Raw genomic sequence first — 22,292 nt, forward strand, 5'->3', positions numbered from 1 at the left:
GGAGACCTGCACTTTGGGGCCGGCAGCTGAAGCCTGGAGATCTTCAGCGTGTTGGGCCAGCTACCAGCACTTACCCAGGCAGGATCTCTCACCAGGTGCCCCAGCCCCAGCCTCCTAATCAGACAGAGGCAGGCAGGGAGGGTGTGGCTGGGCAGGCAGGGCCGGGCTGGGCTGGGCTGGGCTGGGCAGCCTGGGCAGGGGCGTGGCCCTGCACTGTCCACCATTTTCAGAGGCGCCCCAGGTGCGAAGCCTCCCGAAGCTTCTCTGGGCCCAGCTGAGGTAAGGGGGGAGCAGAGGAGGGGCCCCCCCAGAGATGCCCTGGGGTGACACATGGCTGGGTTGGAAGCCTCCATGCTCCTGGTCCACTTCTCCCATGTGAGACTGTCTGAGCCTTCATTTTCTCCACTGCAAATGAGGATCAAACAGCTCCAAGCTCATGGGTGGGGTTGCTTGGAGAGTTCTGGGCAGTGGTCAAGTGCAGAAGAGCCTTCCTGTGAGGACAGACTCCTGCTGCTTAAAAATAGCAGGAAAATGAGGCCGGAAGGGGTAGGGGGTGTGTGGGGTTACTCTGAGTCAGGGGCCCAGCCAGGCTCCTAGTTCCAGTGGGTGGTCTTCAGGGGAAAGGGCCAGTGCCTAGTCCTGCCCCTGGGGGCTGGTGAGGGGATGGTCTCAGGGGTCTGTGGTTTAGGCCATTGCCAGACAAGGTCCCCTCCATATGTCCCGGCCCCTGCAAAGGTGGGGCAGTATTAAGTGGGTCAGTGTAAGGAAGTGTGTGGGGCAGGTGCTCCATAAACTTTAGTAGTTGCTGCTGGTGCTAGGGGTATTGTCCCCTGGAACAGGAGGGGCCAGGGACGCCTCCTGACCATCAGATCAGATGGCTTCAGACCCTGGGTTGGCCCTCCAACCTTCGTAGCTCACTTGGCCTCTGCAGGGACTGGGGTGCGAAGGGGCCAGTCTGGGGCTGGGGTGGCAGCTTCTTTTGGGACCCCACCCAGGGCCTGGGGGTCCTTTCACCCTGGGATGGTGGAGACAAGGTGAGGTCTGGGACTCTCAAATGTCAGGTCTACTGGATCCCTCAGATGAAGAAACCAGTCATGGGGGAGGTTTGGTGGCTGTGGGAAGGTGGGGAACTGGAAGGCAGGGGTGTTGGGGACACTGTGGGTAGACTGGAGGGGGAACAAAGATGCTGCGAGGGGGACAAGGACATGGGGGACAAGGACGTTGTGCACAGGGCATGGGGAGGACAAGGACGCAGGAGGAACAAGGGCGCTGCGCGCACGGGCCACCGGCTCCGGGGACCGGAACGTTGCGTGCACGGAACGCTCGGGCGAGGGCCGGCGGGCAGACCGGGCACCTTTGGGGGAGGACCGTCGCGCGGCAACGCCGGGAGCGGACGGAAATGGGGCTCGTGTCCCGCGGCGCCGCCGAGGCGGGGCTGGGGGCTGCGAGCGCTGCTGTTCGCCCGGGCCCGCCCGACGCGGTCCCCAACCCCATCCCGACCCCGCCAGCTGAGGGCGCGGACCCGGGGAGCAGCCGGTGAGCAATCGGGGGGCGGGCCGGCGTCCTTGCGGCGCGACCTTGGGGAGCCGCCCCCTCCGGGCTGTGGGCCCCGACTCTTGCCGCGGCGGCCACGGGAGCAGGCCCGGGAGCCCGAGCGTCTCCGGAGCCTCCTTCCGGAGGCGGCGCAGGCCTTTTGCCTCTCGGAGCCTTTATTTCCTCATCTGTAAAATGGGGACGCCGCCGGCCGCCGGCCGCCGGCCAGGGTGGGCCTGAGACTTGGGAGGGCAGTGAGGACCCGTCAGCCCCTGCAGGAGCCCGCCCGCCCAGCCCCGAGTTTGTGGCCGGGCCGCGTGGATGCCCTGGCGGGGAGTCTGGACCCCAGCCCTGTGGGGTGAAGGGTGGCCGGCCGGCCGGTTCCCTCTGGCCCACCCCAACCCGGGTCCCTCTGTGGACCCTTTGGAAGGGCATTCATGGTCAATGGAACTGGCTGTCAGAGCTTTACAAGTTGTTCCTGACTGCAGTACAGGGCAAAAACCAGAGCCCTACATTCATGTCCATTTTTCTGAAATGAGAGAGGGGAAGAGCATTCTTTACTGAATGCTTGTTGTTTTTTAAACACAAACACATGGAGTAACAATGAATTCTTGTGAGCTACTGAGGAGCGGTGACCAGGAGGCTCCGCAGAGGACTGTTTTAGCCAGTGAGATGTCCCTGGCCAGTCATAACTGGGCTTTTGCCCTGAATCAGTTCTTGTGGAGGATGACAGGATGTCCACTTCACAAGGTAGATGGTTGAGTTCAGGTTATGCGGGGAGGGTCGTTCTAGTGACTGCATGGCCTGACTGATCTGGAATGGGCTGAGTCACAGGGAACCAGGTGTCATTCATAACAGAGGCAGCTTTCCCAGGCCTGTGCCCTTGTTTTTATCACAGTCTTTAAAGATGCACACGGCCCCGTGTTACTGCCCCGCTTTCTCCCATCTGCACCTCTGCTATCGATTGCCTCCTCTTTCATCTTTTCCTGGCTGGCTGATCTGAGCAGACTTCTTTGTGTTGGTCGCTCCCAGAGGCTGAGGTAGGGGTGGGGATGGGAACTTACCCCGTGATTTAAGAGTTCTCTCTCACTACCCCACAGATGGGAACACCAACCTCTGCCCTCCGCTCTTCCCCAGACATGAGGAGCTTTTTTTTTTTCTTTAAGGTAAACTTTGTAGATGAAGCATAAAACACACAAAGAAAGTGCACAGATCGTATGTGTACAGCTCAGTGAATTTTCTGAAAGTGAACCCACCGTGTAACCAGCTTCGCCCAGAGCATCTGCTCACTGTTAGGCCAGTTGTGTTTATTTTCTGACAGTAGCTCTGGGCAGTTTTCCTTAGCTCCTGTGAAAGGAGTCCCTGAGCAGGGTGTGATTGTGTCGTTTGGCTGAGCTGGTGGGTCCCGACAAGCTGGTGCTGAGAGGCTTGGACCATGATGGCTGGTCCCCCATGGTGGTCACCAAGCGAGATGTACTGGGATCCTCACAGGCAGAACTGCTCTGTGCCTCTCATGATGCCTGTGCAGAAGTGTCAGTAAGACAAGGTGGTCCTTGATGCCCTTGCTGATGGCCACAGGAACTTAGCCCCGGGGCTGCCTTTGGGCTCCAGGCTTTCCCCTGCTGACACCCATGTTGCCTGCCCTCTCTGGTCTCTGGGGGGGAGGGGCATTTGGGAGTCCAGCTGCTGCTGGACTCAGAGGGACGCTTTTCTGTCAACACGCACAGGTGGGAGAAGCCTCGCCCCTCCAGCCCCGCTCTGGACTGCAGGGGAGGAAAGCAGCTTCACCAGTTGCCTTTTTTTTTTTTTTAATTAATTAATTTATTTTTTGGCTACGTTGGGTCTTTATTGCTGTGGGCAGACTTTCTCTAGTTGCAGCGAGTGGGGGCTACTCTTCGTTGCGGTGTATGGGCTTCTCATTGCGGTGGTGTCTTGTTGCAGAGCATGGGCTCTAGGCGCGTGGGCTTCAGTAGTTGTGACACACGGGCCTAGTTGCTCCGAGGCATGTGGGGTCTTCCCAGACCAGGGCTCGAACCTGTGTCCCCTGCATTGGCAGGCGGATTCTTAACCACTGCGCCACCATGGAAGTCCTACCAGTTGCCTCTTAAGCCCTGGGCATTTGAGGCCCCTTCCAGAGCCCCCCTGACCCTCAGGAAAGGGCTCCCTCAATGTCGCACCTCCCCAACATGTGCGTCCCTCTCTGTCCCCCTCTCTCCGAGGGCCTGTTGAGCACTGGGGCCTGGAGGGCCAGGCTCTGTCTGGGGCCTGTGTCCCTCTCTCAGGTGTAGCTCCAACTTGGGGGCCTTAGCTCAGGGCAGCTGCTCTGCCCTTTGTGCTGACACAGTGGGGTCGCTAGTGTCTAGGAAAGGGCGAGCTCCAAGGTGAACCCTCACCAAGGTGAGCCTCCTGCCCGTCAGGCCCTGTCTAGGAGTGCTCAGGTGGGAAATGAGGTGCTTACTGAGAATCCACATCCGCAGTGAGCTGACTCCTGTGCAAGGCAGGGCTCACAGTCCTGCAGGATTCAGGAATCGCAGCTGCTCGGGGATGTCCTTGCTGCTCAGAGGTCCTGGGGAGGCTGGTGTCCCCTCAGCCATTCTCCAGGGCTGGAGAACTTCTCCCACCCCCATTTCTAGAACACTACTTGGTTGGGGGAATAGGTAGTCCTGAAGGAGGTGCTCAGCTGTGACAAGAGGATGGGGCTCCCAGGGAAGGATGGGCACAGCCGCAGGCTGGAGGGTTGGGGTAGAAGCAGAAGCCCCATGGAGCTGAACCTGTTCCCTGAGCACCAAGCCTCCCCCAGGGGGCTCACTGGGAAGGGAGGTGGGCTTTGGCACCAGGCATGTCCCCAGGCATCTTCTGGGACACCTGTACCAATGCCCACAGCTGCCAGCAGTGTGCACGCGTCTGATTTCCCTCAGCTCAGCGGCAATTTGTTTAAATGTTCATCTTTATTCTTGCCAGCTTAGTAAGTAAATCAAGGTTTGTTCAATTTTTAATTTAAATTACTTTAATTGTTAATAAGATTGTAGATTTTTCCATGTGCTACACATCAAAAACTAATCAGTTCCCTAAAAACAAAAATTAAACCCTTGGGGCTTCCCTGGTGGCGCAGTGGTTGAGAATCTGCCTGCTAGTGTGGGGGGCACGGGTTCGAGCCCTGGACTGGGAGGATCCCACGTGCCGCAGAGCAACTGGGCCCGTGAGCCACAACTACTGAGCCTGCGCGTCTGGAGCCTGTGCTCCGCAACGGGAGAGGCTGCAATAGTGAAGAGGCCCACGCACCGCGATGAAGAGTGGCCCCCGCTTGCCGCAACTGGAGAAAGCCCTTGCACAGAAACGAAGACCCAACACAGCCAAAAATAAATATAAAAAAATAAATAAATAAAAGATTACTATTAAAAAAAAAAAATTAAACCCTTGTGCTCAACCCAGCACAGCCTGTGAGTGGTGGTGAGCAGGTCATGTAACCTCACGTGTATCAGCCTGCCTGTGTCTGGAGTGAGGAAGCGTTGCCCTGCCTCAGGGTAGGGATGGGAGTGGCCTGGGCCTGTACTCACAGCAGCCAGGGGCAGAGATGGACAGCCGGGCCCCCCTGCCAGCCTCGTGACCAGACCCAAAACTGGGTCGCCCCCACCTGTGGGCCCAGTGGCCACATGGATGTGTCTGTCAGGGCCACCTGTTGACCAGGACCTGCAGCCCCAGCACTGCCAGCCACCCCGGGTCCTCGGGTCACGGTGGCAGCGGCAGCAGCTCTGAGCTGAGCCCCTCCTCTCTTCCAGCGGCCCCGGCATGGTGCTCAAGGCCTTCTTCCCCACGTGCTGTGCCTCGGCGGACAGCGGCCTCCTGGTTGGACGGTGGGTCCCGGAGCAGAGCAGTGCCGTGGTCCTGGCTGTGGTGCACTTTCCCTTCATACCCATCCAGGTCAAGGAGCTCCTGGCCCAGGTGCAGCAGGCCAGTCAGGTGGGCGTGACTGTGCTGGGCACCTGGTGCCACCGCCGGCAGGAGCCGGAGGAGAGCCTGGGCCACTTCCTGGAGGGCCTGGGCGCCATCTTCTCCCACAAGCCCTGGTTCCAGCTATGCCGGGAGAGAGGCAGCAAGTCCTGGAGCTGCAAAGCCACCCACTGGCAGGGGCCCACCTCCCATGCCGCCTCCGGCGAGGACCAGGTCATGCTTATCTTCTATGACCAGCGCAAGGTGCTGCTGTCCCAACTGCACCCGCCCGCGGTCCTGCCCGACCGCCAGGCTGGGGACACCACAGCCAGCGTGGGGGGCCTGGCTGCTGTCTTTGACACAGTGGCGCGTAGCGAGGCACTCTTCCAAAGTGACCGGTTCGATGAGGGCCCCGTGCGGCTGAGCCACTGGCAGTCGGAGGGCGTGGAGGCCAGCATCCTCGTGGAGCTGGCCAAGTGGGCAGCAGGGCCTGTCTGCCTGCTTCTGGCCTGCCTGCTGTCTCTCGTCTCGGCTGCCAGCGCCTGTCGGTAGGTGCCCCTGGGCCAGGCGAGGGAGAGTCGGGCCCCTGAGGCCTAGGCCCACCCCTTGGTGTGCAGGGGTCATGGAGGCCCAGATGGCCCTTCTGAGGCTCACGGCTGCCCCCTGCACCCCGGCTCTCATCCCACGCTCCCTCCCCACTGTAGCTCAGAGGACACCCTAGTGATGGTTTCTGTTCTGGTGCCCCTCGCTCCTGTGGCAAAGCTAGGCTTCTTGGAAGCCCCTGTGGTTGGCGTGGGACACACTGAGTAGGGATACATGGTGACCCTCAGACAGCTCAGGCCTCTGAAAGGAGAATTAGATGATGAACAGACCCGGGTTGTTGCTGCGCAGGGGCCACTGTTTGCCTTGCTGGGGAGTTGCTTGTCTTCCTGCAGACCCACAGGCCCACCTGCTTCCCTGGCCTTGGCCTCGCAGGAGAGGCAGCCCTGGGAGGCTGTGGGACAGCATCCACTCGCTGTCTGGGGGGCTGGGGGCGTGGTCCCCAGCCTGGGCCGCTCTCTAGAATTACCGGAACACTCCTGGCTGCGGGCCTGGTTGAGGGATTTGTAAAAGCCCCTGGGGGCCCTGGGGATGCTGGGGCGGCAGGCGGATGTTCTGGCGAGTTAGCCACAGGACCCTCTCTCTGTGAGAAGCCACCTCCCTGGTGGCACCACCTGGTATGGGACAACTGTGCTGCATCTTCAGGTCCAGGGGTTCGGCTGTCAGGTTTGGGGACTGGCCTCGCCGGCTCACCAGGGGCTCTGGGAGCGCTTGGGCATGTCCCTGCAAAGAGACCCCTGCAGCTATGTGTGCACACCACCTTGGGCTGTGGGGGCTGCTGGGTATCCTGACCTGCGTGGTGGCTTTCAGAGCTTCACAGCCCCTTGGAGTGAATCGTGTGAAAGTGTGTCTGGGCCTGGGTGCAACTTTGGGAAGAGAAGTTCCTTTTGTCAGCTCTCAAAGAATGCAAGAAAGGTTTTGAACCGCTCGAGTGCCCTGAATCCCGATCTGCCCCTTAGGTAGGCAGGTGCTGGCTGTTGGCAGAGGTCAGAGCCCTGTGACGTCCATGTGGGGCATGGCTGTTGCTGCCCAGGGCTGGCCTGAACCTCAGGGAGACCCTGCATGGGGGTCTCTGCAGCCCATGCGAGGCTGCCTTCCACTGGACTGGAACGGGGGGTGCAGTGCGGACCACACTTCACTCTTGGAATTGGGTCAGAGTGGCTTGGCTGAGGACAGAAGCTTCAAACCTTCAAGGTCAAGACCTCCTTCCTCCCGAGGGCCTGAGCATGATCATCTGGTGGCTTTGCACTTTGCACGAGGTCCCTCCTGCCGGCAGCGGGGCTCTGGGTGGGAGCCAGGCTCTGAGTTGCCATTGGACGCTTTCTCCACCTTTGCTTGAGAACATCTCCCCTCAATGCCTGCATGTCTGTGAAGTGTCTGGTGCTTTCTTTGCTGCGTGAGAGATCAGTCTCATTGGACAGTCAGGTCAGCTGAAACCCTCAACACGGACACCCGTCCTGCAGGCACTCAGCTTCAGTGCCTGGAGTCAGCACCTTGCGTTCCTAGTTGATGGTCGTGAGCGACCGCAACCCACGCTGGGCTGCCCACCTGGGTCCTCCCCCCATGTCCCCGCCCCGCTGAGTTCAGGAGTGTGGCTACTGGTATTTGGGGCTACCAGGGCCCTTCCTCTCTGCACGTTGAGGGATATTGGCCACGGCTGAGATGGCCCTCCCTCCCTGGCGGGCAGAAGAACCCCAGAGGACCCGGAGGCCCATCCTTCTCCCCTCCTCCGCAGGGTGTTCAAGCTGTGGCCACTGTCCTTCATCTGGAGCAAACTCTCCACGTGTGAGCAGCTCAGGCACCGGCTGGAGCAGCTCACACTCATCTTCAGCACCCGGAAGGCTAAGAACCCCGCCCAGCTGATGAGGTGAGGGGCCTGCCCTGGTCTCCACAGTGGCCAGACGTGCCATGGGCCCAGCCCCTTCCCCACAGCAGGCCTGCCCAAGCTGACCCTTTCCGGCCATGCCACCCTCACCACTCGCTCCTGTTGGACCCCTCCTTCCAGGAAGGCCAACATGCTTGTCTCTGTGCTCCTGGATGTGGCCCTTGGCCTCATGCTGCTGTCCTGGCTCCACAGGAAGGACCTCATCGGGCAGCTGGCTGATGCCCTCATCCCTGTGGCTGACGTGAGTTGGCTGAGGTGTACTTGAACACCTGTTTCCCAGGGTTGAGGGGCAGGACCCTTCCTGGGGGCAGCAGAGGCCCCTCAGCCAGCCAGAGCAGCTCACCCCTGACCCCAGACAAGTCCCCTAGGAGCTGCTGTGTCTTACAGAATAGGTGGGGCTGTGTAGACCCGGGCCCTCCAGCTCCTGGCCTCTTCCTGAAGGTGGCCTGTTTGGAGCCCCCTTGTGTTGAAGATTTTAGGGGGAGCCACCTCCCTGCCAGGCTGAGTGTCATGGCATCCCCATTGCCTCCCCACCGTGCATGACCATTTCTGCTCTCCTGGCTCTTCGGGGTGGCTCACTTTCGGCCTGGGCGCTCTGCACAGTCAGCATCACAGAGACCTTGTGTGCGTCCAGGTGTCTGTGTGGTCGAGCTCAGCCTCCCACCCTGCTCCCAGCACCAATTCTGCAGCTCCCATGCTGAGAGCCAAAGGCACCAGCTCATCGGCTGTGCTCCTGAACTTGCCCTGAACAGTCTGTGCACCGTTCCCAGGGCCTGGGTGCTGCCCCAGCCTCCTCTCCCTTCCACAGTCATTCTCCCACGGTCTGTCCATGCTGGCTCTGAGCCTTCGTCTTCTCTGCCTCCTTCGGAGGCCCTGTCACTTCTGTTGGGAGATTGTCTTCTTGCCTAGGGCAGCCCCTCTGGTCCCTCAGTGCCCCACCCCCCCCACCCCCTCTGCCCAGGCCTCTGTGGGGCTCCTGGCCCTGGGTGTGGTAGAGCGGCTGCAGCCTGGCTGCGAGGTCCTTGTGGGCTCAGCCGCTGCCTGCTGTCATCAGCGTCCAGGCACAAGTGTGCACTGGGCCTGCTTGTGGCCAGGCCAGGACCCTGCAGGCAGGAGCGCCTACAGGCCAAGAGTCCCATAGCTTCTCAGGGAGGCCTGGCCCAGGAGGGAGGAGGGAGGACCCAGGGGCTGGGGAGGGGGCTTGGCTGCTTCGCCCTGCTCATCCATGCTCTGCCTTTTGGCCAGCTTCATCCTAGGCCTCCCTTTTGCAAAATTGCTCAGAAATATAAATATTTAATTTAAAAATGAAAGCCTCTTCCTGCCGCCAAGCTCTTATCCTTTAAATATTAAATAAGGTCTATTTATAAAGAACATTCTGTTCCCCTTCTCACTGCTCCTGACACGGCAGAGGCCTTCACCCAGGGTTGGGAAAGGCCTGCATTGGTACGTGGGAGGGAGGTGGCAGACTGTGGGGCAGGGATGTCGGTCCTGTGGCCTCAGTGTTGGTGATGAGGCTAGGAGTCCTGCAGGCCTGCCCCCCAGGGCTGGCACAGCTTTCCTCCTGGGGCGGCCAGGACAGTAGTTGGCCTCTCTGCTTGCTTGTGAGGGTCCCTGTGCTATCTCTGGTCCTCACTTGACATTGTTCTTCCCTCTGCGGGACCCTCCAGCACCCACCTCCGCCCCGCCCGCCTGCTACGGGGGCCCCTGATGGGCTTGACCCCCTCACTCTCACGCAGGGTCACTCAGATGGGTAACCGGGGTGGGGCCAGTTGATGGACGGTGTGGCCCTCATGTGTCCTCGCAGCACGTGGCCGAGGAGCTCCAGCATCTGCTACAGTGGCTGATGGGCGCACCCGCTGGGCTCAAGATGAACCGGGCTCTGGACCAGGTGCTGGGCCGCTTCTTCCTGTACCACATCCACCTGTGGATCAGTGAGTGCCAGTGGTCAGGCAGGCCACCTCGGGGTTTCACCCAGCCCCACTGACCCACACCTTGGCTCCTGAAGCCCATGCCCCCAGGGACACAGACCCTAGCTGAGGGGGGGCAGTGGGGCCCAGCCAGGCCCTGTCCCCTTGGTCTCTGCTTCCTGTTGACCCAGCATCCCGTGTGTGGAGCCTTGCTGTGCTGTGCTGGCCACTCACAGTTTCCAGAAGCTTGGGGCAGCCATCCTCATGGTGGACTTGGGGGGACCAGGACCTCCCTGGGCTCCCCCCTCAAGGCTGACCCCCATCCCACCAGGCTACATCCACCTCATGTCCCCCTTCATTGAGCGCATCCTGTGGCACGTGGGCCTCTCAGCCTGCCTGGGCCTGACGGTCGCCCTGTCCATCCTCTCAGACATCATAGCCCTCCTCACCTTCCACATCTACTGCTTCTATGTCTATGGCGCCAGGTGGGTGTGCAACCCCCCACCCCTGCGGGCTGACCCAGTGCAGCCCCCCGAGCCCTGGGCACCACAGACAGGCTTCCAGGGCCGGGTGGGCATGGGGTCACCAGCCCAGCTCTGATGGTACCACGTCCTGCAGGCTATACTGCCTGAAGATCCATGGCCTGTCCTCACTCTGGCGCCTGTTCCGAGGGAAGAAGTGGAATGTTCTGCGCCAGCGCGTGGACTCCTGCTCCTATGACCTGGACCAGGTACCGGCTCCAGCTCCAGTCCAGCTGCCCCCTCAGATGGGCCGGTGCAGCTGCTCAGGCACCACAAAGGGCAGCCTCACTCCTGTTCTGCAGGGCTCCAGGGTGTGCGGGGAGCTGCAAGGGGTAGGGTGTATGCGGGGCCTCAGACAGGGCAGAACCTTGCCCAGGCAGGGATGGACCCTGCTCTCGGGAGGCCACAGGGCTGCCGGCGCTTAAGGTGACCTCGCACGGGGCTTGGCTCTGGCTAGTCCCATTAGCTTGCTCAGACCTGACACGGGGACCCTGAGTGCTGCCTTCCAGGGCATGTTTTTTGCTGCCTAATTTTCACCACCCTTCTGTCTTTGGTGTACAGGCTGTATACCCTGTCAGCTGGTCTCCCCAACCCCTGTCACCCCACGCGTCACCGGGTCTGGAGGCAGGTGTCCCTCCCAGTACTGGAGAGAGCTGTCCTGAGCGGGCTTTCCCAAGTGGTCTCAGGAAGCCGGCAGGCATTCCATCTCTGCTCAGTTACAGGATGGATTTGGTGGGATGGGTAGCAGGGGTGTGGCTAGTGCTGGCAGGGCTGTCGCCCAGCACGGGACTTTTGCTGATGCTGCATCCTTTCTCCCTGTAGCTGTTCATCGGGACCTTGCTGTTCACCATCCTGGTCTTCCTTCTGCCCACCACGGCCCTGTACTACTTGGTGTTCACACTGGTGAGCCAAGTGCTGTGTACCATGGGGGTGCTGGGCGTGTCACCTGGCCAGTGGACCTAGCCCACAGTGCTTGGAGTGGTGACTGCCAGCAGCTGTGGGCAGGTCGTCCATCCCTGCCGGCCACATGGGGTGTGGCTGTTTTGGACTCTGGGCAGTGTGTGCTGGCCCTGGAACAGGCAGGGGTCCCACCCGGGGGGGACACCACCCACTACTGCTCTGGGACACGCAGCTGGGTTCACGGAGGGCAGGGGTCTCCCGTGGTATGGGGGAGGCGAGCACAGACAGCAGGAGGGGAGTGGCCCCCAGGTGGCTGGGCTGAGGGCCCCGTGGCACGTTTCCCTGGGTTGGAGCACCACCTCCTCTGACCTGGCAGCAGGGCAGACCGCTCCAGCCTGTGGCTTCCCTGCCTCCCTGTGCTCAGGCCTCAGGTTCAGGGCAGGGTCCCTGCCCTCCTCTTGGGACCCATCAGGCTGTTCTGCTCAGGGGCATGCAGTGTGGCTGTGGCCACAGTCCCAGGTCAGAGACCCTGAGCACTGTCTGTGATGCAGCTCCGGCTCCTGGTGGTCACTGTGCAGGGCCTGATCCATCTGCTTGTGGACCTCATCAACTCCCTGCCGCTGTACTCACTCGGCCTCCGGCTCTGCCGACCCTATAGGCTCGCAGGTAGGTCTGCGTGCTGGCTAGGTGGCGCACCTGTGGACCCTGGATGTGGCAGTGTGTGGGGCGGGCAGGGAGGACAAGAGCCTGGTCCCAGGGAGTGAGCTGGAGGGAGAGGCCCCCTGCCCTCAGGTTCAGAGGCCGCACAGGTAGCCCTCCCGCCTCCTCAGCCTCCCCTGTGACGAGTGTGGACGTTTGCTCTGAGGTCTGCAGTAGTCCTGTAGGTGGTGCCTGAAAGTGGCTCAGAAAAGACCTATCTCGTGTGGTTGTGTGGAGCTGTGTGTGCCTGCTGGTGCCCCTCCTCCTGGAGGGGACCGGCCAGGGTGGAGGACGCCGGGCTGGTCAGAGCTGTGTGACAGGCGTGCCTCCCGCCCCGCCCCCGGCAGGCCACCACCTGCGGGAACAACACGCACCAGCCCAGCTGCTCCTGCCATCCCCTCTGCAGGCGATGCCCCTGTTTGCATGCTGACACCAGCCACGGGTTGGCCAAATCCCCCTGACGGGAGGCTGTCCCCACGGCAGGCCTAGGGAGGCCTGACCCAACTGGTCACTGAGTTGTGGGTTGGTTCATCGAGTTCAGGGGCTTTGAACATAACGGGAAACTTGAGGAGTTGCTGGCACGGCCCCTGAGCTGACCAGCATGCCCAGGAGGCCCTGGACTAGTTTGCAACCGGCAGCTCGGCCGCACGCCAGAGTTCACGGCTGCTGCTCCCAGCCAGTTCCGAGTCAGAAGACATGAATGTGCATGTTCCCTGGGCTTTGGGCCTTGAGTCTGCCCGCTGGATGTCCTCAAACCCTTTTTCCAAGCCACGTTCTCCACAGACCCCCAGGTGGCCCAGGCCAGGGGCCCATGTGTAGTGCTGCCCATGCTCCCTGGTCCCCCAGCCCCCACCCACACTTCAGCACGCCTGGAAGCAGGCAGGTGGAGAGCCCGGACCCGGCACCTTCCTCTCCCAGCCCTCAGCTCACGGCTAGAGCAGAGTCCTTTTAACTTCACATAAAAGGCCACAGATGCCGCCTCTTCTCTCCACCGAGTTTGCCTTGGGGCCTCTTCATCAATTGATAATTAGCTCCTGTTTCTCCTTTCAAGAACCTTCCGCCTTGGGAATCCCCAGGCTTGAGAGCCCACACCGCAGGCCAGAGTGAGGTGGGTCCCTGAGTCAGCCGTGCACACAGCAGTTGGAAGGCACTGAGATGCCAGCAGGGTGCCCACCACCCAGCAAGCGCCTCATCCACTCTGGGAAAACCCCCGTCCTACTCAGAAAGCAGCACAACCTGCCGGCTTTTCCCCGCCTGCCAGACCCACGGCTTTGGTCTCTCAGTGCAGTTCTGCAGGAGGCCCTGACGAGGGCCAGGCTGCAGCTCAAGGAGGCAGATGGGAAGGATGGGCTGGAGAGGCGAGCTGCTGCCTGGGCAGCCTGTAGCCCTCCGAGTGCCGCTCGGAGCAGGAGCGCTGGTGGGGGCGGCCTGCGGGGCCCTGGGAGCCCTGGAGGGCCACCCTCCCTCACGGGGACCTTGCTCTCCTTACAGCCGGTGTGAAGTTCCAAGTCCTGGAGCACGAGACTGGCAGGCCCCTCCGCCTCCTGATGCAGGTAAGGCTTCCACGCAGCCCTCATGCTGTTGCCCGCCATGAGGCCGCCCATGTTCTGAGGCATGTTCTGTGCCGCCCTGGGTGTGGGCCTCACGGGCCTGGGTGAGGTGCAGGCAGGAGGGCCCAGCAGAGCTGAGGGGTGGGGCCCGGGGGAGGCTCGCCCACCCCCAAGGCCTCTGGGCACCATGATCCTCTGTGCCTGGAACCTCCCCCAGCAGGGCCCATGTATGGGGTTCCCTATGCTGTGCCAGACATCCTCAACCACCCAGGGCACCTGCCTGCTGGGCCTGCATCCCTGTCTCCTGCCCTGGGCCCCCGGGCTCTCCTTCCAGGCGGAATAGCAGAGACTTGGCAAAGGCCTCAGGACACACCTGAGGCCTACTCTGTTGAGCTCCTTTATCTTAAGCAGTCTGGGGCCTGTCTTGCGGGAGGGAGCAGGCCAGGTGCCTGTGTTGCTGGATGCAGGTGTCCGGTTGGCCTGAGGGGAGAGGTCAGATGCTGAGGCAGCCGGGCCCTGTGTGGTTTTCTCGGGGGTGTCCTGAGACACCTCCCACTTGAGAAGGCTCCAGGGAGCTGAGTGAGTCCTGGAATGGAGGGGTTGGCGCCCCGCAGCCGGGCCAGAGCAGAGCACGCCTGACCGTGGCCCAAGCCTGCCTCCCAGGCCGCTCACCCTGACCCCCGTGTACCCCAGGCGAGAGCGCATCTGGCACAGAGCTGGCCCTGCCCCATGGTTGTCCAGCCCGGGGATCCCCCACGAAGGCCTGCCGGGCCTAGAGAGCTGGACTCCCAGGGAGTTGGGGGCTGTGTCCCGGCTGACCGCTGCCCTTGTGCTTCCAGATAAACCCCCTGCCCTACAGTCGCGTGGTGCACACCTACCGCCTCCCCACCTGTGGTTGCCACCCCAAGCACTCCTGGGGTTCCCTGTGCCGCAAGCTGTTCTTCGGGGAGCTCATCTACCCCTGGAGGCAGAGAGGGGACAAGCAGGACTGAGGGACCCTGGCCACCAGCCTGCCCAGCACCACCTCCTGCCAGGGTGTCAGGGTAGCACGTGGTCCTGCTCTTTGCCTTCCTGCCCCTGGTTGTCTGGGGCCTTTGCAGGCCCTGCCGGGGCCCTGCCCGTCGCATCTCCTCCTGACTTTTGAGGTCGTGGGAGTGGTGAGCAGGAGGATGCGGGAACGGCCAGCCAGGCCAGCGGCCCACGCTCCAGCACCAGCACATTTGCCTCGGGAACCCCCTGCTGACCTGTTGTGATGGCACAGTTAACCTGGTGCACACCGGCCCCCCAGGCCTATCCAGGAGCCCCGTCCTGCCCCCCACCCCAGTCTATACCCAGACCCTAGGAGGGGGTGCAGAGCCCTGCCTCTGCCCACCATGCCTGTTCCCAGTGGGGTGGGCTGGCAGGTCTTTCTGGCTGCTCACTGGCACCTCACCCTGTCATGGGGTGGAGGGGATCCTTCCCAGGGTGCACTCAAGTGTCCTTGAGACTCTCGCCCCTAAGCATCTCCTTCCCTGGGGGATGCCCTCCTGGGTCCCCAGTGCCTTCCAGCTGTCTCAGTGGAGCCACAGCCAGCCAGTCTGGGGGATCCAAGCCACTGCTGACCCCCAGCGCAGTCCAGCAGCTCCAGGAAGCTGGGCAGCAGCGCCCCTCACGCCCTGATTCGCACAGGGCTTGTTGATGCTCCTGGAGAGACTGCTCTGCAGGAGGAGCTGCCCTCAGGGCTTTGGGTGTCCCTGTGTGAAGCCAGGCCACATGGGGTGCCTGGAGCTGTCAGCAGAGATCCACGCACCCGGCTGCCCCGTTCCTGCCCTGTACCCCTGCAAATCTTCCATCTCGCTCACTGGCTTCTCCTGGGCAGATGCTCCTGCAGCCCCCAGGGAGGGGCCCTAGCACTCAGGCTGCATCTGCCTGCTGGCCACAAGCAGAATCTGAGTGTGGGTGTGAGCCCCAGGATCCCCAGGGGGAGGAAGCCTCAAGATGCGGGTGGCGTCACATACGGTGTGTCATCGTGGTGTTGGAGATGATCATGCTGTAGGTGGCGGGGCAGCGCTCTCTGTCCATCCCAGGCACTTGGGACTGTCCACTTCTGTCACCCACGCTCCTTGGCTGTGGGCCACAGTGGGAGGGGGCCTGGGGGAGTCCCCACCAGCCCAGGGTCGGGCAGGAGGGGTACTGGCTCTGTCTTTTCTGCTGGGACAATAAAGCCTCCCACGTATTTGGAGTGTGCCGCTCTGCCTTCCATCACCACCTGGGCAGTGGGTCTGGGGAGGCGCCCCTTCTCCTGGGGTGGCGGGACAGCTGGCCCCCACTGTTTGTCTTGAGATGACTACCATGCCTGTTTCCTGTTTGTTGCCAAGCTGCGGGGCACTGGGCTCCCTGTCCCCTAGAGCAGGCCTCTTTGCAGGTCTGGTGCGTGTGTACGTAGGCTCTGGCCCCTTGAAGATGTCCTTGTGTGGATGGATGGACCCAGGGCCACTTGCTTTCCAGTTTTGGCCTTGCTGTGGTGTGAGGAGCTCCCAGGGCAGGGCTGGGGGCAGGGGTGCAGACCTCTCTGGGAGCAGGGGTGAGCTCTGATATATATATGTCACCACCTGAAACCTGTGGACTCCACGCAGGAAGGGGCTCTCCCTGATGGACTCTGCCTGACCTGCAGCCTCCAGGGACCCTCAGGTGGCTTCCTCTGTGCCTGCTGTACTGGCTATGGAGGCAAGGGGTTGGAGCCCAAAGAGGTCACTCAGCAACTGCCAGGCCTGCATCACCACTGAGGGTCAGCAGAGGGCCCCACATGGGTCCTGGTGGGCAGGACCACACCCCAGAGCCTGCTGAGAAGAGCCTCCATCACCTGCATTTCTGGGGCCACCTTCCCAGTCACCAGATGCCAAGACACGGAGATGGCACATGGGGCCTGCCTCACCTCCCGCTGAATTCTCTCCCCTGCTCCGCCCAGCCTGCTGGGCAGTGGTGGCTGTGTTCCAGGCCTTTTCTGGCAGCTGTCACTCTCGTGCCAGGTGAGGGGCTGCCTGCCCATCTCCCGAGGGCCAGCCCAGCCCTGGCACCAGAGCTGGCCGAGGGAACAGTGGTCACTCCAGCCACTAGCAGCCACCAAGACGTGCCACCTGTATGTCCTAGGCTGCTCCCATCCTGTGTGTCGTCCCTGGACCTGTACAGCCCTTGCCTAGGGACAGCCTTCATCTGTGGCCCCTCATCCCCAACCCAGGGCTCTGACCACCCTGCCACGCTGACCTGGCAGAGCCTTGTCCTACAACTTCTCCGAGGCTGACCCTCAGGCTGCCCTGAAAAGTGGACGATTCCCCTTTCAGCTGGGGCCACCACCTCCCAGACAGGTCCTCACGGCCACCCACAGAGAAGGGCCCGGTGCTCTTCCAGTGTGGAGACAGGCTCAGAGAGGGGCGGTGAGCTGCTGAAGCAGGCGGTCTGAGCCACATAGTTCACTCCCGCCAGCTCCCTCCTGTCCTTGAAAACTTACTTTGATGTGATTTCAACTCAAAGAAACAGCTAGCACATCGCAACCTTCAACAGATTCCCCGGGGCTAATGTTCTGCCACAGCTGCTTTTTCGTGCTCACGCTCTAACTTTTCTAAACCATCTGATCATCAGTTGCCCCAGTTGTGTTCCTAAGATGCCCAGTGTATATCTTGTAAGGCCAAGGACTGACCTGTGTAACCAGGGCACGGCAAGGAGCATGGGTGGGGCCACCTCGCTTCCCGTGCTCCTGGGCGCCAGTCTCAAGGATCCTTTGCCTTCAAGCACCCCACAGCCCGTCTCTGCCTTTCCCAGCACTGGGGTCCTCAAAGATCCAGCCAGTCACTTGGTAGCCTGTCCCTATGTGGGGTTCGTCTGATGATTCTGAGATTCAGCTTCTGTGCTCTACACCGTGTCTGCCCAAACCAGTGATGTCAACCTGACCCACCAGGTTCTCCTCTGTAAAGCTACTCTCCCTTTTACATAACAAGTGATTAGTACAGAGATATTTTCGACCACGTGACTGTCCCGTCCCTCCTCCCCCTCTGGCCCACTAGCTGGCAGCGTCCACTATTGATTCTTGCCGGATGCACACAGCTTTCTGCGCCCTCTGCCTGTAGGACTTGAGTGGGGCCTCTCCTGGCAGCAGGCCTGGACTGGGGGTCAAGTAACTGACACTTGTGTGAGAGCTCCTAGGGCACCAGGGCCAAGGTCTGTTTGCCCCAATGGGTGGTCCCCAGGCCCTTCTCAGAGTGGACAGCTTTGGGTATCCTGGAGTGGGGGGAAGGAGACACCCCAGACCACTCGTTTGTTCCCTCCTGGACAGAGGCTGGGTCTGGAGGCCTGGCCCCCATCCTTGCTCGGAGCCAGTGGGTATGGGAACTGCAGGGGAGACTGTCAGGGCTCTTCACCAGACACCTCTGGGGCCTTCAGAGGGGCCCAGAGTTACCCTCGACCACGCAACACCTGGGCGCCTCGCAGGGCTGACCCAGGACCTGCGAGCGGAGGGCTGTTCTGGGCTGCTTTGTCCTTGGCCTGAGGTTCCTCCAAGGTCCCCTGGGCCAGGCCTGGCACTTAGTGGGTCCCAGAGTGTCCTTGCAGAAGGGCATGCAGCTATGTTGGAGGCCAGCTCCTCCACCCACAGGGCCTCCTGGACAGCAGGGAATGGCACCCCTCCAGCCATCCCTCCCTCGACTGGGCCCCACTGCCCCAGACCCTGTGGGTTCCTGCGGTGCCTTTCTGCTCTGAGGTTGGGAGGTCGGAGGTCAGAGGGAACTGGAGCAGCACAGGAAACCAGTAAATCAGGAGGACAGGAAGCACCTGACAGAGGTTGCGAGTCTTGCTCCCAGGATCAGACTCCATGGACAGGTTCTAGGGATGGTCACGCCTGCTGCACAAGCTGTGCTGGGAAGGACCCAGCCGGCCTCACCTCGTCCCTGGTGATGGAGAACCAGGCAGCGGGGCCTACAGCTGCTGGAGACCCTTCGGGGGAAGTCCTGATGTACAAAGGGTGCTTTTGGTTTAAATTCTCTGCAAAGTGGAATGATAATAGTTTCTCACCCACCATCCCTTCTGGGCAGCCTCAGAAACCGAGGACATGTCAGCCCCACATGGCTTCCAGCCCCAGAGAGGGGCCTCAGCGACTTCAAAGCAGGGAGTAGGCAAAGCCAGGCTGAGGCGGGCTCCAGGTTGGGTGTAGTGACCTCTGCCAGAGAGGCCAGCTTGGCCGTGGTTGGGGGATGGCAGGTGGTGGGGACTCGGCTTCCCGCCCCCACCAGCTGAAGGCTAACAAGACTCCGCCCACTGGCTGTTGTTTCTGTAAACACTGTGTTGTGGGTGCATGTGCCCTTTCTGTACACGCTGGGGGCTGTGTCTGCTGTAAGCCAGCATCCAGGGTTTGGCCACTCCGTGGATTACGAATGAGCAGGTGGCCTTGCCCATCCCTGGCCAGCCTCTGCCCTTGAATGTCCCAGAGGGCCAGGATACCAGGAGAGCCTCTCCCTGAAGGCAGGTGAGAAAGGCCCAGGTGCTTGCTGCCCACCCAACAGAGGAACCAGCTCCTCAGGAAGCCTCCCCAGGCACCCCACCAAAGTGAAACAGCAGAGTCCACATGGCTCACTGCCCAGTGAGGGTTATCTGCAGCTTGCAGGGGGTGGTCACTTGGTATTGTGCCCCGCCCATGCAGGGGTCTGCTCTCTGTGAAGACCACCTGCTGCTGGAGACACAGCCCAGGCTCAGTGATCCCTTGGGAGGAGTTCTTGCTGCCCTGTTTCTCGCCTGCTGGACAGATGTGCCAGCCCAGCTGTCCTCGGTGCAGCCCTCGGGGCCTGGTCACTATGATGTGCTTGTTCTCTCTGCACAAACCTGCTTTTTAGGGAGCCCCAACTCACACGTGGCCTCTCCCTAGCACACACCCTCAGTGCCTCGTCCAGCTGAGTCTAGTGGCTCAGCTTGGACAACGTATCCTTTTGATTGATTTATAATTTTTAACAGCTTCATTGAAGCATATTTTACATATTATAAAATAAACCCATTTCAAGTGTGCAATTCAATAATTTTTAATAGCTTTACCAAGTAGTATAACCATCACCAATTTTAGAACATTTTCATCACCCCAAAGGGAAACAGGGTACCCATTAAGCAGTTACTCACCATTTCCCCCTCCCCCAGGCGCTGGCAACCACTAGTCTACTTTCTGTGGATTTACCTATTCTGGAAGCTTCACATAAATGAAATGTAGCAGGTATCAGCACTTTATTCCTTTTTATGGATGAAAACCCATTGTGTGGATAAGCCACATTTTGTTTATCCATTGATTTGTTGATGGATGTTTGGGTTGTTTCCACCTTTTGGCTGTTGTGAGTAATGCTGCTGTGAACATTCATGCACAAGTTTTTGTGTAAATGTATATTTTCATTCCTCTAGGAGAGGAATTGCTGCATTGTATGGTACTTTTATGCTGAACTTTTTGAGTTACTAGTTGTCAATTACATGTCATATGTGAAATATGTTCTCGTGAAAATGTTATCAATGACGAGAACATCACTCTCCACCTCCAACCCCAAAGGAAACGATGCTGTCCATTTGGTGAGCATCATTCCAGGTTTTATCCTGTGCATACATAACATTTTGCTATACGTAAATCTAGAATGAAATGAATTGTTAAGTTTTTAAAGCATAATCGTTGAAGTTGCACTGGATATACTGTACTATCATTTGCTTACTTGTCTTCTCAGGTCAGTATTGCCTGCATCTTACCTTGTTCATCGAAGGGGCTGCGTGAACCTGGTTGATTTAATGGCACCCTATCGGGGGCTCCAGATGGCTTCACTACTTTCACCATCACCACAGCGCTACAGTGAAATTCTTTGAGCTCATTTCTGAGAATTTCTCCAGGCTCAATGAGATACGGAATTATTAGGCTGTTCAACCTCCCTCCCAGAGAGCTGTTCCCCACATCCTGGCCCACATGCGACATTGCCAATCTGATATGTGAAAAAGGTATTATTTTCCTTCACTTTCCATCTTGCAGAGTAAAACTGTATCTTCGCACGACTTCATAGGCTTTTCATAACCCATCCATTCTGTAAACAACCCCAAAGTCACTTCCTCCTCGAGGCCCCCTGGTCAAGCCTCAGAGCCTCACGCCCTAACCCTCTTCCTGGGCCCTCCTGGGTCCCCCACCCGGCCTGACCCCAATTCTTCCCCGGGTAGGAGGCTCAGAGCCGGTGCTGCCGTCGTCTCTGGAGCTGGATGACCACCAGCCCGCTGACCCCGACGTTCCGCAGCGTCGGGCCTTCGGAGCCCCGCTGTCACTTGCAGACCCTGCCCAAGGGAGGGGCAGACGAGGGGCCAGAGCAGAGCCGCCGCGCTGGGGACCCTGCGCCTCCGCCAGCACACATGCGTCACCCCGCCGCCCCGTGCGCCCCAGCTTACCCCACCGCCCCCTCGGCCCCGGGCCCCACGCGGGAACGGAAGTCCCGCCTCCCCGGCCACTCTGAGCACTCTGAGCGCCGATTGGCCGCCTTCATCCCGCCACGCCCTCGCCGCGCCCCCCCACGCCCTTGCCGCGCCCCCGCCGCGGGGACAGCGGCTTCCGAGAGCGCTGTTCCGGGTGGGCTCCGCTGTCCTCTCCGGGGTCTCTGTGGGAGCAGCGGCCACAGCTTTCTAGGGGGTTCAGTATTGCTGGACCCAGCCGCGTCACCTCAACTCGGGGACCGCCACCATCCTGCTCCGTCTGCGGAAGGAAGGGGGCGTATGCAAACAACCTGGAGTTCCAAGTTCCTGATTGGTGAGCGTCTAGGAAGGGGGCGGGAACCTCGAGGTGAGCAGGGCGGGCTTAGAGGGCCGTGATCGACGTGCGGACGGTCCAGTGGCTCTGGGAAGATCGGAAGCGGTGGCCAATGGTGAAGGGGAGGGGGCGGGCGAGGGCCGAGGAGTTGCGGGGGCAGTGGGCAGGGTTGCTGGTGAGTCTGGGATGCTCTGCGGGAAGCGGCGGGGGCGGTAGTGCTGTGACGGACGTGCAGGCGGACCACTGTTTCTGGGAAAGCGGGAGGCGAAGGGCCAATGGCCACGGCTGGAGGGAGGGGCGGGGCGACGATGGGACGGGGCAACCGGAGGCTTCGCAGAGCTGCGTGGGAAGAGGTGGGGGCGGGGCATCTGTGATGGACGTGCGCACGGGCCAATGGCCGCATGAAGGGGGCGGTGGGTGACCTATGGCAACAGTGTGGGGGCGGGGCGGTGACGGGGCGGGGCGAGCGGAGGTCTCGCAGCGAAGTCTGGGAAGCGGGGAGGGGGCTGGGGCGCTAGTGGTGCTGACGGGCGTGGGCAACGGCCAATGGTCGCGGGAAGGGAGGTGGCAGGCGGCCAATGGCGGCGCGTGGGGCGGGGAGGGGCGGTGGGTCTGCGCGGCGCCGTGCGGGAAGCGGCGGGGCGGCGGCGGCGGCGCTGAGGCTGAGCAAGAAGAGGCCAGGCGGGGGCGGTGGAACAGGTGCGGGCGGGGCGGCCTCGCCGTCCGCAGGTCCCGCTCACCCGCGTCGGCGCCCGCAGGTCGGTTGGAGGCGTCCGCCGCCGGGCTCCGCGGCGCAGTGGGCATGCGGGCGAGGCCCGCGCGCGCGTGAGCGACGATGGGGACGCAGGGCAGCCCGGTCAAGAGCTACGACTACCTGCTTAAGTTCCTGCTGGTGGGCGACAGCGACGTGGGCAAGGGTGAGATCCTGGAGAGCCTGCAGGACGGCGCGGCCGAGTCCCCGTACGCCTACAGTAATGGTAAGGCCGGCCGGCG

General features: G+C 61.1%; 2 protein-coding genes across 12 annotated transcripts in view; both read left to right on the top strand.

The window, feature by feature from the left end:
- Positions 1–19: 19 nt before the first annotated feature.
- Positions 20–20,382, top strand: PIGQ (phosphatidylinositol glycan anchor biosynthesis class Q). Of its 7 annotated transcripts, none has more exons than XM_082431161.1 (12): positions 81–95; positions 2,634–2,699; positions 5,313–6,011; positions 7,799–7,930; positions 8,069–8,189; positions 9,753–9,879; positions 10,187–10,340; positions 10,474–10,585; positions 11,199–11,279; positions 11,828–11,942; positions 13,467–13,528; positions 14,365–14,655. In XM_082431161.1, the coding sequence occupies exons 3-12, from the start codon at positions 5,323–5,325 to the stop codon at positions 14,515–14,517; spliced, it is 1,746 nt and encodes a 581-aa protein (XP_082287287.1). In that variant the 5' UTR covers positions 81–95; positions 2,634–2,699; positions 5,313–5,322; the 3' UTR covers positions 14,518–14,655. The 7 variants fall into 7 exon arrangements, with proteins under 7 accessions (XP_082287286.1, XP_082287287.1, XP_082287290.1 ...); XM_082431159.1 differs by lacking the exon at positions 81–95 and adding an exon at positions 1,582–2,283; XM_082431160.1 differs by lacking the exon at positions 2,634–2,699 and having other exon boundaries at positions 20–95.
- A 2-nt stretch (positions 20,383–20,384) lies between these two features.
- RAB40C (RAB40C, member RAS oncogene family) overlaps positions 20,385–22,292 on the top strand; it is a 30,021-nt gene continuing 28,113 nt past the window's right edge. For 2 of the 5 annotated variants that reach the window (XM_082431168.1, XM_082431171.1), the window contains exons 1-2: positions 20,410–20,509; positions 20,723–21,299. In XM_082431168.1, coding sequence (XP_082287294.1) covers positions 20,762–21,299 — 538 coding nt within the window. In that variant the 5' untranslated portion in view covers positions 20,410–20,509; positions 20,723–20,761. Of the gene's footprint in view, positions 20,510–20,722; positions 21,300–21,862; positions 22,277–22,292 lie in introns of those variants that run through there. The other 3 variants (XM_082431172.1, XM_082431169.1, XM_082431170.1) reach the window with 3 other exon arrangements.

The sequence above is a fragment of the Balaenoptera physalus genome (assembly GCF_965194825.1).
Source record: "Balaenoptera physalus genome assembly, chromosome: 16".
NCBI lineage: Eukaryota > Metazoa > Chordata > Mammalia > Artiodactyla > Balaenopteridae > Balaenoptera > Balaenoptera physalus.

Coding starts and splice junctions, on each gene's coding strand:
- PIGQ (XM_082431160.1), top strand. CDS start 5,323: ATGGTGCTCAAGGCCTTCTTCCCCACGTGCTGTGCCTCGGCGGACAGC. Junction 10,586..11,198: donor GCTCCTATGACCTGGACCAG/GTACCGGCTCCA, acceptor TTCTCCCTGTAG/CTGTTCATCGGGACCTTGCT. Junction 11,280..11,827: donor ACTACTTGGTGTTCACACTG/GTGAGCCAAGTG, acceptor TCTGTGATGCAG/CTCCGGCTCCTGGTGGTCAC.